Source organism: Vespula vulgaris, chromosome 3, assembly GCF_905475345.1.
Source record: "Vespula vulgaris chromosome 3, iyVesVulg1.1, whole genome shotgun sequence".
In the NCBI taxonomy this organism is placed as follows: Eukaryota; Metazoa; Arthropoda; class Insecta; order Hymenoptera; family Vespidae; genus Vespula; species Vespula vulgaris.
The window spans coordinates 695,001-710,000 of record NC_066588.1 but is presented as its reverse complement, the minus strand read 5'-3'; the positions used below and the strand labels follow the sequence as shown (position 1 = coordinate 710,000).

The 15,000-nt window shown below is 46.3% G+C and overlaps 1 protein-coding gene across 8 annotated transcripts in view; it reads right to left on the bottom strand.

Annotated features, from left to right (window-relative positions):
* LOC127062693 (uncharacterized) overlaps positions 1-15,000 on the bottom strand; it is a 61,841-nt gene that overhangs the window by 44,554 nt on the left and 2,287 nt on the right. For all 8 annotated transcript variants that reach the window (XM_050991343.1, XM_050991344.1, XM_050991341.1 and 5 more), the window contains 3 exons: positions 13,207-15,000; positions 12,999-13,132; positions 12,767-12,902 (listed from right to left, as the gene is read on the bottom strand). The exon at positions 13,207-15,000 is cut by the window's right edge and continues 647 nt beyond it. In XM_050991343.1, coding sequence (XP_050847300.1) covers positions 12,767-12,902; positions 12,999-13,132; positions 13,207-15,000 — 2,064 coding nt within the window. The remainder of the gene's footprint in view (positions 1-12,766; positions 12,903-12,998; positions 13,133-13,206) is intronic.

Sequence of the window (15,000 nt, the reverse complement as noted above, 5' to 3'; positions counted from 1 at the left end):
GAAATTCAGAAGGAAAAGAAAGAGAGAGAGAAAGAGATTAAACCGAAGCAGAATCCCGAGTAGCGAAACGTTTAACGCTTCAGAAAATTAGGAACCTTCCTGAGAAAAATAAAAGATTCGTGGAGATCTGGCAAGGACTCGGCGACCTTCTTCCTTCCTTCCTTCCTTCCGTTTCTAGTTCTTGAGGATGTATGCTTAAATGGGACGATGGAAGTGACGGTAGGTATGGCGGAGAGGGATGGAGAGGGATGGAGAGGGATGAAGAGGGATGAAGAGGGGCAGACAGGCGGCGTAGGGCTGCTCGCATTCGTGTTGTTCGAGTCTCCACGATCGCGGTAGACATCTGCTCGGATTATTTCTTCCTTTTTCCCTAACATCCTTTGCGTTCCCTTCCGGTGCACACCCGTCGTCTCTCTCTCTCTCTTTCTACCAAAGTGGATCTTCCTCTACCGGCCTAATTTCGAGGGACGAAGTGCACTCTCACACTCTCTCACACTCTCCGTCTCCTCTTTTCATTCGCTGGCTTATTTCTAGCATCGATACGTGCCACGTACGCGGCAACCTCTTCTACTCGGCCAAGTTTTGCACGGCTCTTTTATACCTTCGAACGCGAAATCGCATCCATCGATGAACGAATCAACGGTTCGGTTGATTTGTCTTGGAAAATGAGGTCGACGCGTGCGAGGAAGATAAATGTGAAACATCGAATTTCTGATAAATCTCGGGAGAATAAATGTGGCATGAAAAGCGTACGATTATAGCTCGCGGTTAACGAAATTAGTAAATGCTCTTTGTTCCAAAAAAAAAAGATCCCTAACGATCTTCGAATATAAACTTCGTCTTATCTCTTCGTTATCGATGGAAAGGAGCTTTCATGGGTCCTTTCGTTTCTTAAATAATAAATCCGGGAATTTCATTTGCACCATAATTCCGAATATTTCGCGGAAATGAGATTGACGATCGTGGACAAGCGTGGAAAGTACACGCTGAAACGTAGTCGATCGATTTCGATCGAAATGCGACAGATGCGATATCGAGCGAGAAGGATACTAGCGTAAAGGTCAGGCGGGCCGGACTCGCAGTCGGCAACAAAAGTCACGCCATTTCCTCGATGACGTACGAGCGGCAGCATGAGAGACGAGAACGATGCGTCTGCGTGCACGCGCGACGAAAGAGAAAGAGAGGAAGAGAACGAGACTGCACACGCCTACGTAGACGAGCGCGTTTGATGAAAAAGGACGGAAGGACGCCCACGCGTCTCGCTTCTTCGGTGTGCGTGTGCGTCCAAGTCGAAAGAGATCCTAAACGCCCACTTGGGCCATCGTCGTTGACTCCCTTCGTTTAAAGAAACTGCGTCGTTCACGCCGACGTAAACGACGTAACTTCGTGAAGGATATTAAATCGGAGCAACGGAGAAGAGGGGGAAAGGGTCTCGCGATTAGAGAAAACTTCGTCTAAAAAGTACACGTCATCGACTTTATCAACGTGATCTCGAGTGACGATTGATCGAAGAAAGAGAGAGAGAGAGAGAGAGAGAGAGAGAGAGAGAGAACAAAGACAAAAAAAAAGGTTGTTTTCGCATTGAAATTACGCGAAAAAATAACGTAGGTACTCGAAAGGCAATACTTTGGAGATTTATAGTTGCTCCAGGGTTTGTTCGTTCGTCTAGAAAGTGTCTTTCACCGCGAAGTGGACGTCGTAACCTCGGATATTGAATCCTCGAATGGCGACGAAGCCGACGGCGATTGGACGTTACTGTCGGTTCACGTGGAGCCCGCTAGCAAATTTGAACGATCGATCAGATCGCAAGGTAGACGACGCGTATCCGGCGCGTATCCGACGTCTATCCAACGTGCATAACGCTTCTATACGCAGTAGCATATACACGTGTCTATATATATATGTATGTATGTATGTATGTATGTATGTATGTATATACATATATGTGTGTATTCAGTTCGTTTTTCCCTTCGAAAGGCCTAAAGAGAAGAGCTAAGAAGAGCGTTGAGAAAAACGCCGCGTCGTTGCTAACTTTTTTATAGGTATTTTTTAATCACCCCTATCTCTTTCGTTCCTCCCCCCTCATCTTCCTTGTTTCCCCACCATCCATCCAAGCTCAAACTTTAATCCTTAAGTTTTTTAATTCCAAAGTTCGTGCGTGACCTCGGTAGAGTAAGCACGCGGGAGAGCAAGGAGAAAGAAAGAGAGAGAGAGAGAGAGAGAGAGAGAGAATGGGAAACGTTCACGGAAGTCGACTCGTTCGTGACATCAAACGAGATATACACCTCGAAAGATACATCGAAAGAAACGAAAATCGCAGCTCGTTACCTTATACGAGAACGATCGTCGCAAATTCAGCCGCGGTAACATTTATTTATAGTGTCCGATGAGTAACACGTGTACCGTCTTTTCAATAGCGCGAAAACGTGCCTCCGTCTACGTTTTCCTCTAACGCAAAGTAGGTACGTTTCCAGGGAGCTCGTAAAAAAAAAAAAAAGAAAAAAGAAAGAAATTGAAATACTTTGGCTGACGCCGACTCGCTGATAAGAATACAATGAATTTTGTCGTGCTATCGCAAAATGACTTGGAGCGTTAACTTCACGTGCGTCTTCTCAGAAGTCGGACGTTTCTTAATTGATAAGAAAAATGTTCAATATAGATATTTACGCTTTGGATTTGATCTAGCTCCGCGAACAAAATATCGTTTCATTTATCTCGCTGGCTAGTTTGTTTTTCTTTTTTTCTTTTTCTTTTTTTTTCGCCCCTTAAAGATACTCGATAATCGAGAGAGTTCCTCTCGATCGTCGTCGTGGTGCATTTGTCGCAAGAAGTACGCCTCACCTCCTTCCTCCTTGGCCATTCTCCGTTCTGGCGATTCCGTAACGGGCCTTTGCCGGTCGTAAAGCACGCCAAGTGCGTCGATAATTCCGTTGCCGTGCGAAAGAGAGGACGAGGATACCTGGTCCGCTTGGACATAGCCCTTCTCCCTCCCTCCGCTCTCCTTCCTTCCTTCCTTCCTTCCGTCCTTCTACCTGTCTCTCTCCCTCTGTCTTTCAGGACGCGCCAATGGCGGCACGTGAATGAAACCTTCGACGACGAACGTGCTTCGACGCTTTCGCTGCCGTTAACGAACGCGCTTTTGCGCTCCTTTCTTTTTCTAGACTTTTACCCGCTTAAATATTATACGAAAGATAAAGATCCATCGGGTCGATCGCGTACCAACCGAAAAAGCGCGATTATTTTCGCGAGACTCTCGAGTAGGCATCTACGCACTTTTCAAAGTAAACACACAGAAACGAAAGAGAGGCGAACTCTTTCTCGATGAGAAATGGCCGCACGTTGGCCGCTTCCGACCGACGTCGAACGATCGTAAATTTCGGATAAAACCTTTTTAATGAGAACCGTAGGAAGAAAAGGAAAATACAAGCGCGAACGCGGTAATAATTTAGTACGCGAACACGTGAATGGCCGCAGCAGCGTACGTGCGCACTTTCACGCAGCCGAGCCGGTTGAGAACCACTGGAGGAGCGCTCTGTTGCGTCGCAGCTCGCCGGCCTGGCTCCGAGTCGACGTCACAGAAACACGCGCGCACACACACTAATACCTTCTTAAACCCTCTCCCCCGAGTCCGCACACAACGCTCTACGAAACTCTACGAGCGTCTACGAGCGTCTACGAGCGTCTACGAGTCTTTTAGAGGCATGTGTATGTACCTACGTACTATGAATCGCGCACGCGCGCGTTTGTGTGTGCGCGCGCGACACGCTGCTACGACGTGCAGCGTCGGCGTCGTCGCGATAGGAGGAAGAGCAGACGGAAAGCAACGTCGTCGTCGTCGTCGTCGTCGTCGTCGTCGTCGTATCGTTTCGTTTCGTTTGCGTTCTGCTTTGCTCGTGAGATTATATACATACACGCCCTTGAGCGGAATTATATTCCGAATCGGAGAAAGACGAGTAAGAATGGGGAGGGGGGACGTCTAAGGGAAGACATTCCTTCTCTTACATTTTTTTCACTTGGATAGATAGATACATACACACAAATACGCACGTATATACACACGTATTATACTTGTGTATACGCACGTATACATCGCGCAAAAACTGCCGTCTAATTCCATACAATGTTTTTATTACTCGCCCTCGAGTATCGTTTTCTTTCTCCTTGCCGCGCAAAGTACGTATGCGCATAGGTGCCTACTTTTTTTTCGTTAGTAAAGAATGAAGCGCGAAGAGTAGAATATAAAATTAAAAGGAGAAGTTCGCGCGAGAAATACAAACGTCAGCTGACTCACCCTCTGTGTAAAGATGCGTGTTAAACTACTACTACGCACGTGGGAACGATACTTCGAACATTATGTCGATCATTGACGAGAACGAGAATGAATATTAAGAATGGAATTTTACAGCGTCCGCGAGCAATTTTCGCGGCGTCAGTATTATGTAACTCGATGAGAAGAAAGAAAAAGAGAAAAAGAAAGAGGAAAACAGGAGAGAGAGAGAGAGAGAGGGAGAGAGAGAGAGAGAGCATTTTGAGACGTAAAAAAAAAACAACGACGCACACGATCGCCGAGAAACTTACGCTGCTGATGTTCGCGAACGATAATCTCGAATTATCGTGCGAGGAGGAAGGAGATGATTCGAGATATCGCCCGCCACTTTCGAATCGGACGGATTCGAGGAACGCCGATCGGTTCCGAGGTTCTCTCTCTCTCTCTCTCTCTCTCTCTCTCTCTCTCTCTCTCTCTCTCTCTTCTCTCTGCGTGTGCACGCGCGCGCGCGCGCGAACTCACGCTCCGCGTTACGTAATCCCGATAAAGCAAAATCGTTTGACGCGAGTGCGACGCGAAATTCCGTCTTGCTTTTTTTAGCGAACAAACAGCCGATGAAGCGACGCAAGCATACGCGCTCTGCGACGAATTCTTTTAACGAACGAATTTGGAGAAAGAAAATAAATGAAACGAAGGATTACGGTAAACGGTTTCTCACGCAACCTTCCGAACGAGTCGACCTCTCTCTCTCTCTCTCTCTCTCTCTCTCTCTCTCTCTCTCTCTCTCTCTCTCTCCTCCCGTTCTCTCTCCGTTCGAAAATACGATCCCGTTTTATTATCGCACGAGCGAACGAATACCTCGACGTTCATCGACGATTTTGCACTCCACACGACGGACGACGACACAACACGACGTTTCGTACGCTTATGTGGTGTTTGCGCGCATACACACGCAGACACACAACACATCGACCTACCAACTACCTTCTTCTCCCTCCCTCTCCCTCTCTCTCTGTCTCTCTCTTTCCCTCCCTCTCTCCCTCTCTATCTCTCTCTCTTTCTCGTGACGTTTCGACGAGCTTACTACGCGTTACACGAACGGTAAAGGAGCCCGTTCGCGATCGATAATACCGGGTGACCACTTCGAGCACGTGTCAGCTCGCGAACCGGTCGAAAGAAGCAAAGAGTCTTCTGCCGTTTGCTATTTCGTTCTCTATCTTGTTCGCGCTATCGAACTCGTACGAGACTTGTACGATGCTATCATTTTCAAGGAAAGATAGAGAAAGAGATAACGCGAGAGCTCCGTTGAACTATTCGATTACGCGAAACTCATGTCGAATCGATTCCATTGTAAGAGAGATTTTCTACAAATATTTCTCCCGTCCGTAAGATCCATCGATTCGAAAAGCATCCTATATAGACGTACACACACACACACACACATATATATATATATAAGTACTTCGCAAGCGAGGTCTTGTCGAAAAGTACAGCAACGCGGTATTCTTCCACGATCGTTGTATTCGCAGCTTGCAGCTCGCTACTACTCTCCCTCCCTCTCCCTCCGTTCACCCCTTTTCTACCCTTAACGAAAAAGCCGATAGGTGAGCGCGAGCGACGTTCGTTTTATTGCACCGCCTCTATTTGGAGCCGTTCGTGTATAACCGTCGAATAAACTCGATAAACTCGAGTTGAAACCAACCGACTGGTAGCATCGGAGTCGCGTACAGGGATATCTAGGCCGTATTATGGATCTACGTGCGGATGGTTCGCATGTGAAACTTCGTCCCGATCGACTACTCCATCCGCGAAAAATACGATTTATTTGTTCTTTTCCGAACGATCTCCCAAACGTTAATTTTCTTGTTGATCTATCCAGATATATATATACACATATATATATGCATATATATGCATAGATACATATATATCGTTACGCGTCCATGCGTTTGCGTTACGTCCGTGCACTTGGAAGAAAATTATTGCTGCCTTGACCGTGAGCGATCCTCGAGATTCGAACGAAATGCATGCTTGAAAAATGTCTCGATTCGGAGGACCGATGGATTTGACAATGGAGCGCCGAGAAAGTGCGCGAACGCGATACGAATTGAAATTTACTTGATATACTTTATTGTGTGGTATGCATAGATCTATACTCACCCGCCAGAATCATGTCGCGTTCTCGTCTTAACAGGCAATCCAAAAATATATCGAACGTATATATATCATAAGTATATAAAATCGTACGTTATGCGTATGCAATAATCAACGTGTATATACACCGGCACACTATGTGATATCAAGAGAAGGATAAATGTCTCTCTCTCTTCTTCTTCTTCTTCTTCTTCTTTTCTTTCTTTCTTCTTTGCACTTTCGAGTTTCTAGGACCACCCTCCTTCTCTCTCTTTCTCTTTCTTCGTTTGGTCCCGAAAACGGTGTAAAACTTTAATCACAGCTGCTACCTTATCCTCGACCCCTCGTACTTTGAACTTTCATCGACTTCTCCTTCTTTCCACTTCCTTCTCGAAGATCTTCGTAAGACGATCACCGCGCGATCTCGAACGCTCCTCCACGAGATTCCTAGATCGTGATACACGAGATGAGTAGACGCGAAAAAGCGATAAAGAAGAAAATATCCTTCCTTATTCTTTTATTTTACTATCTCCAAGAACGACGAGGGACGACGACTTACGACGCGAGACGGACGATCTCGCTCTCTCGTCTCACGCTTTTTCCAATACAATAAAGATATACCTTGTTGTTGTTCGCCGCTAGGAAAAGAGGATGCGAAGAATAATTACCATTGGTTCGAGCAAACTATAAGGAACAATATAGCTGGAGATAACTAATCTACTAATTAAGCGAAACGCTCGCAAACCGATCGATTTAATCCCGCTTAGTTGCTGCTCTCCGGAACGACTTATCTACGATTTCCACGAACTTATTACGAGCCTCAAATTGAATATATATATATATATATAAAACGAAGAACGAATGGCTCGAATACTTTTTCGAATACTTTCGAATACCGGCAAAAATTGATTTGCCGACCAAATCGTCGAGCTGCCACAAGAATTAACATTTAAACGACGCGACAACGACGCTCGAGAACGAAAGAGAAAAGACAAGAAAATTCATACGAGTCGAGTCTTCTCGCGATGCTCACCCTCTCGGCAACGAGCCCTTCTCTCTATCTCCAAATCCGACCGAGCGAGGGAGAACGTTTGTAAAAGGAAGGAAGGAAGGAAGGAAGGAAGGAAGGAAGGAGGGAAAGAGAGACAGAGAGAGAGGACTACGCGCTTTTGTACGAGGATACTCAAAAGTTACGCGGGTCTTAAAAGCGACGCTAGAGGGTTCGATCGTTTGAGGGATACGTACATATATGCCGATGCGAGAAGGAGAAAAGGAGAGAGTCGAAAGAAGAAAAACAGAGTAAACGCGGTGCTTGGAGCTTTACGAGCGTTTACCACGCCGTGAAAGCGCCTCGAGAGCGGAGAATCATTGAATTTAAAAGGATGCCGGACGAGAAAATCCACGTAGAGCTTGTCGTAGATTAGACGATTGGGAAAGAGAAAGAAAGAAAGAGAGAGAGGCAGAGAGAGAGAGAGAGAGAAAAGTCGATCCCGATTTGTTCGATATCCCGGTCTCGTTCGTTCTCGTTCGATTCGAGATATAAGACGATAAAAGTTATCGCGGAAGGGACAGCGATCGGTAATGCACGAGGGCAATATCCTCTCGTCGACAATATCGTCGTTTCTATTCGAGTGACTCTCTCTCGCGTAGATTCGCGCGCGCGTGCCTACTACGAGACGCGATGCTTAGGAGAGAAAAAGGAAAAATAGACGCGTTATCCTTTTTCTAGCAGGTCGGCCGTTATCCACCCGTAACCGTGCTCTATTCGGTCGTGTATCAGTCAGGAGCTAGGAGATTACTAGCTTCCGCTTCGTTCGCTGGAATCTGGCGATTCGCCAAGCACCGTGCGCTCGTGTCACGAGTCTATTTTCAAATTCGACCAACTATCGCATCACCGTGTCCTGTTCGATAACCGGCGGCTTTTAACGTCATCGGATAACGAGGGGTTGCGCGATTTCACCCTCAACCCCGTTCCTATCGCGAATACAACCACCCGAACTCTACCCTCCTACCTTTCTCTCCCTCTCTCTTTCTCTTTCTCTTTCAGCGTTCTTTCGATCGAACGTCATTTTTCTTCGTTTTCTTTTCGTCTCTTCCCACTCTCTGCGACAAATTTATTAGAGAGAAATATTCCTAACGATTATCCACACTCCGATGCCCCCAGACAAGGATCTTAACGCAGAAACGAGAAAAGACGCGACCACCGCGCGTCGTTCGATTATTCGCGAGACCGTGGCTAACGTACGCTCCGAACGATTCGATATCGATCTCTTGCAATGCTCAACGAACGAAAGCGCGATCGATCCTGTCTTCCCGAGTATTCCGTTCGTTCGTTCGTTCAATTACCGCCGTGTAAAATGCATCGGGAACGCGATAAGTTCTTCGTGAATCTCAGTCCAACTATTTCTCATATCTCGAAACAATCTAGAAAAACTTCTTCTTCTTCTTCTTCTTTTCTCGTTCCTCTACTCATTATCGATCCTGAACTCGTTCGAAAATCCTTTTCTACTTAGGTAAAAAAGAAATAAATCAAATAAATTCGAATCGCTTATATTGTGTTAAAATGAAAGATATCCGATATAAATCCTACCTAATCAGCGGAGGACGAATGGGTCGAGTGAAAAAAAGGATAAAGAAAAGAGGAGAAAAGGAAGAGGAAGAGAGAAAGGGTAATACACACTAGCTAGCTAGCTAGACGACTTTCCCGAGCTTCATCGAGCACGGATCGTTCGTGGACCGACGACGTCGCGACGCTCGTTGGGAGAGGGGAGGCCGCCACGGCGACGACGACGTCGATCGACGAAAGCGTTTGCCAACTAAAACCAAAGCTCTTCCCCCTTTTTTTTCTTCTTCTTCTTCTTCTTTTTCTTGTCTTTGTTTGAACGAGTTGCGACGGCGATTCTGCCGATCATTCGAAAATAAAGTAAGATCAATCTTCTGATCGATCTTAGCGATAAAAGCGATTCTTAAAAAAAAAAAGAAAAAAAAACGTGCCGAAAAAATCGATAACGCGACTAAAGTGCCACAATGTTTTCTTCGTACGAGGAGGAGCTTTAGAAAAGTCGCACGTGCGAGCCTATAACAAAGAGACGACATCGAGCTAGGATCCTAGCTATATCGATTATCGAAATTGTCTACGGTGTTCACCACGAACGAAAGAATAAGGGACACATTTGGTCGACGGACTAGAGTGACAGCTGCACGTGTCGTCACTCCACGTACCATTCTTCTCGTCCCATGGTATTCGAACTTTTCGTGTCAACGAGGAGAAGATTCGATTCTTTTTCTAAAAATACGAATATGTCGGACGATTTTATCGGTCGATATTATATACGGTGTGTGTGTATAAATGTATAATATATATATATATATAATATATACGCCCTATTTTATATACATACACACACACATGTATAGAACAATAGCGCAAAAAAAAAAAGAAAAGCCATACAAGTCGATGCGAATTTTCTCTATCGAAGTTACGTGCCGTTCCCAATTGACCACGTGATCGTGTCGTCTGCTACGTCCGCCATGACAATAAGAAGTTTACGCGCTTCTTTGCGCGCCACGCTTCTCCTATTCGCAAAAAGATTCGTGCGATGATCTTGGTATTTTACAGCAAGTTTCACGTTTTGCGCTAAAACTTCTTCCTTATTTCTCGCTATTCAACGAACTGGAACTGGAAAGGATGGATATTCTCTTCGACCTTTCTGTAACGGCACTCGGTTTACTCTCTTTCTCTCTCCCCCGTCTTTTTCTTAGGAGAGCGAAAACCGAGAGAAAGAGAGACAGAGAGAGAGAGAGAGAGAGAGAGAGAGAAGCGAAGCAAAAAGAGCGTGACGCAGAACGGTTCGTCGTTCTTAGGAAGCACGAAGAAGTCGCCCTCGTCGTTCGACGATCATCGTCCATTATCGTACTTTTACGTACCCGGCGAAAACGATGGAGAAAGAGAGAGAGAGAGAGAGAAAGAGAGAGAAAAAAAAAAGAAAGAGAGGACGACGACGACGACGACACGAGGAAGAAGAGAGAAAGTCCGAGAGAAGTAGACTATCGCGTAGCGTCGTCCTCGTCGTCGCGCCACGAAACGTTCCGTTGTTTATACCCTCCTCGCAATAATAATGTCGGAGGATACGAGGAGGAGGAGGCGAAGCACGAAGTGCACCGACGACACCGCCAACGCCGCCACCACCACCACCGCTGTCGCGACAAATGAGAACGAGACACCGCTTGGCGATGCATGTACGCGCGTATGCACCGGACCACGGCCGCCGCCACCACCACCACCACCACCGACGACGACGACGACGGCGACGACGACGACGACGACGACGACGACAACGACAACGGACGACGACGTCGACGACACGACGGCGATGACGATACACACGCGCACAAACGCGCACGCACCGCACTCGCGCGTCCAAAATCAAAGAAAGAGACGGAGACGGTCGGACACCAAAAGAGAGCACGTACGTACTCCCCGGCTATCGCTCGACTACTGTCAGGTGTGCGTCGTCCTCCTCTCGACGAAGCGTGCACACCACGACGTTGTTCCCCCACTCCTCTTCCTCCGTCACCCCCACTCTCTTTCTCGACGCGCACGCTATCTGCTCGCCCCACCACCGCCGCCACTCTTACTACTCTACTACTACTACACTACTATTACTACACTACTACTACTACTACTACTATTGCTGCTGCTGCTGCTGCTGCTGCTGCTGCTGCTACATGCCGCTATTGCGTCTCCGTCTCGCCCGTGTTTCTTACCTCTCCACGCGCGTACACACACACCATCGAGTGAGACCGTTTTTCTTTTTCTTTTTCTTTTTCTTTTTCTCACTCTTTCTCTCTCTCTCTCCCTCTCTCGTCTTACCCTCTGCTTTGCTTCGCTCCGCTCTGATCCGCTCCGCTCCGCTCCGCTCTGCTATACTCTGCTCTGCTCTGCTCTGCTCTGCTCTGCTCTGCTCTGCTCTGCTCTGCTCTTCCCCGCCGTTCGCGAAGCACGGACTATCGCTGCGTAGTTGGAAGCACAGTTTACATAAGATGGGAGCGCCGTGAGGAGAAGGTATGCTCGTCGCAACGCGTACGTGGTGTATGTATGTATGTATGATGTATATATATCGTCTGTACGTTTCTCTCGCGGGCACATCGTCGACGTTAACCCAAGAGTACGTACGTGCACGAGTGCAAGACGCGCTAGCAGCGACGTAAAGGGCGGTTGAGTCAACCACCGACACCCCCGTCCTTTCACGCCACGACCACCACCAAGAGATCTCTTATTTTCCCGAGGGTAGATTGATCCTCTCGATATTTTCTTCCTTTTCTCTCGCCTTTTTTCTTCAAACTTTGTGAAACTTCCTCGTCGAAGCGAAGTGTCGGAGAACGCATTCGCAGAGATTCCTTTCAAATATCTCCCGATCGAGGATATAACGAGCGGCACTCGTATTCGAATTTGGCGCCAATTATAGAAAGTAGATTTTCAAATTCTGATCGTTGATCGTGATAGCCGATGGCGAAAGTGGGACGTTTGATTTTGATATGCGATAGGAGAGTAAGCGAAACTATCGAGGTACTGCTACTAACGATCGGCAAGGTGCATTCGTTATAATCCGACGATCTGAAATAACGAAGAGAGGCGCTTAGTACTCGCCGGCAGTAGTACTTTCGTTCGTTCGAGGCGACGCACGATCGCGACGACTTTTTCTTGTCGTGCGACGACACAACGGAGTCTTCAAGTTTATATAAATAAATAGTTGGATCGCAACGTCCGTTGCGATCCGACCCTTAAAATAAGAAAGGTCCTTCGAGAAACGTTACGATCCAGTTCGAACGGTAGGATCGTGACCGCTCTCTCCCTCCCTCCCTCCCCCCCTCTCTCTCTCTCTCTTTCCCTCTCCCTGTCCCCCGATGTCGGACCATATTTTTATTCGTATCACTTGAGAAAAAGAAGATGCTTCGCGCTTTTAATTTGACCACGCATCCTTCGTAAACTTTCTTCTCGATCATCCAAATCATCGGTAAAATCTTGGTCTTAAACGGTTGATCGTTCGTACTTGTCCCAAAATTACGAAAAGTTCGAGAAAGTAACCGAACGTAAACTGGCGCAACTCCCACGAGTTCGCGCGACGACGGACGAAACCGTTTTAGATTTTGCGTATGCGAGATCGAATCTACGCGACTACTCTAGAGGAGAAGAATCCTTCGTATATTTTCAAACGAGTACACGCATCGATCGAATACATAACATCTTTGATCTTTGATCTTTGACATTGTCCTTCGATGTTCCCATGTACGATCGTACATTAGCAGACATAAACAAAGAGGCAAGACGTACGTGTGCGATATCAAACGTTGCGTTTCGCTTACCGTGCTGATGCGGCGCTGAAAACGCCGAATGCCTTCGCGGTGACATATTTGGATGATTTCCTTGACTGCCCGGTGGTTGCATAGACGATAACGCACCCAACGGCGTGTAAGATTTGCAAGGTTGCTCCGTCTTTTGCTGATAAAGAAATGTTCATCCTTAGACAAGATTTGTTCCTATGCATTGTCATAGAAATTCACCGTCCAACGGCGCAAAATAAATATCGATAATCACCTGGTCGTGAAGTTCAGTAGCTACCGCCGTAGCTGCAGTTTGTGTGTGACTGGTCGAACTGATTCTGTATTGCATACCGGCGATGCTGCAGAAACCTTCGTGATGCGTCGACCGTGTTTGATTAACGTAAACACCTAAAGCATGTGACGCTTGTAATACCAAAGAAATAAGAGGAGATTTAAGTACGGCCAACGAATGGAAAAATTACCTGTTATAGTTACATCCGTATCTTGATTAACGATCACAACTTTTTTGGATGGCTTTAGAACGTCATCCGGATCCGAGCCTTGCCTTCCCTTCTTTTTCTCCGCATCCGAATCGTGTTGCCTGCGTCTCTTAATAATCTCCACTTCCGATTCGCTCGAGGATTCGCTACTAGATCCGCAACGATTCTTTTCGTCCGAATAAGATGCGGCCAAAATTGCCGACGCGTTGAGACTGGCCATCCTTTTGCACACGACCATATCCTTCAAATCCATAACCTCTTCGTTTCTCTTTCTTCTCTTAATTACTTTCTTTTTAGAACGTTCAATGTTTTTTTCACGCTCATAGTCCTCGTCCGAAGAGGGAGAAGAGGAAGAACTTTCCAACATGTCCCAATGCTTCCCCCTTAATCCTGGCACATTTCTCAACTTTCTCTTTGGAGTTGGAAGTTCTTCCGACTTCTTCTCAATCTTCTTTTCCTTTTCTTTACGCGCTTGACTCTCCTCCTTTTCTTCCTTATTCTTCTTTTGCTTCTCTTTCTCCGGCTTAGGCTTACAGAAGCCTCCTAGATACACTCCTCCGGTTTCATTTTCGTAGAGGCAATGTACCTTGGCCAAAGCGTTCAACGACGCCACTCTGTGTCGCTTTGGTCCGCTCCAGAATCCAAAAAGTCTCATCCTCCTAGCACGTTCGTCGGACGGTGAATTGGATCTCTCCTTTTTCTTCGCGTATCTCTGCTTACCTCTCTTGTTATCCTCGTCATAATCCTCGTCCGATTCGGACGCCGATGTAACACCACTGGTACTACCTCCGTTAACTGCCTCGACTTTTAAGTCTATTTGAACGACACTTTCGTTATTAACTTCTTCTTTCTTCGTACCAGCCACAGGTTTTACACCATCTTCGCACTCTTTAGATTGTTTGACGGATTCCCCCACGGCAGATTCCACGGGAGAAGGAGATCTTTGATTGTTGCTCTCGGTTTGTACCTTTCCTTTCGATATCTTTTTCGGAACCTTCTTACCAACCTTCGCGTTACTCTTCATAGGCTTCTTTTCGTCCGGCGACTTTGGTCTAGGACTTTCGTCCTTATCCTTTTCCGATTCTCTCTCCTCTAAAATCTCATTTTTTATTTCAGGCGTAGGTGCTCTGTCGTTTATCACGTTGCCGTGTGAAACTCTTTTAGTTTCGTTCAACGTTTTCTCTATGGCTTTCAGCTCGATTTTCTTCTTCAAAATCATTTTCTCAGCCAGTGTTTTCAACTTGTCTTCCGCTTTAATCACCGCGCAAATCTTTGAATTCTTCTGCGGCAACTTGGCTTTCATATGTTTGGCTAATTTTGGCTTCTTTTCTTGCGTACCTTTACTCTTCGACGCGCACGTATTTTTTTTCTTGGTTTTCTTAGCTTCGTCTTCCTCCTCGTTAATCGTCTCTTCTACCTTTAAAGATTTGACTAGCTTAATCTTTTTATCTACGAACTTGTTGACTACCGAAAAGTGAGGCTTTTTCGCTAAAACCGTTTTTCGTGGAATACTTTTCTTTTGAGATGATTTGGTCTTGGAGTTTTTCTTTGTTCTCGTCGGAGAGTTTCTCCGACTGGCAGTATCTTTGTCTGAAATTTTTTTACGATCGCCTTTCTTGTCCTTCGCTAGAACGTTCTTCGATGTTTCTTTCGTGTCCATTTTGGACAGCTTCGTATCCTTCTTCTTTTCCTCTTTGCCTCTCTTCTTCAAACTGGTACTTAGGACATCCGTCTTATCTTCAAGCGCATCCTTATCCTCTACGGTATTTAAAGATT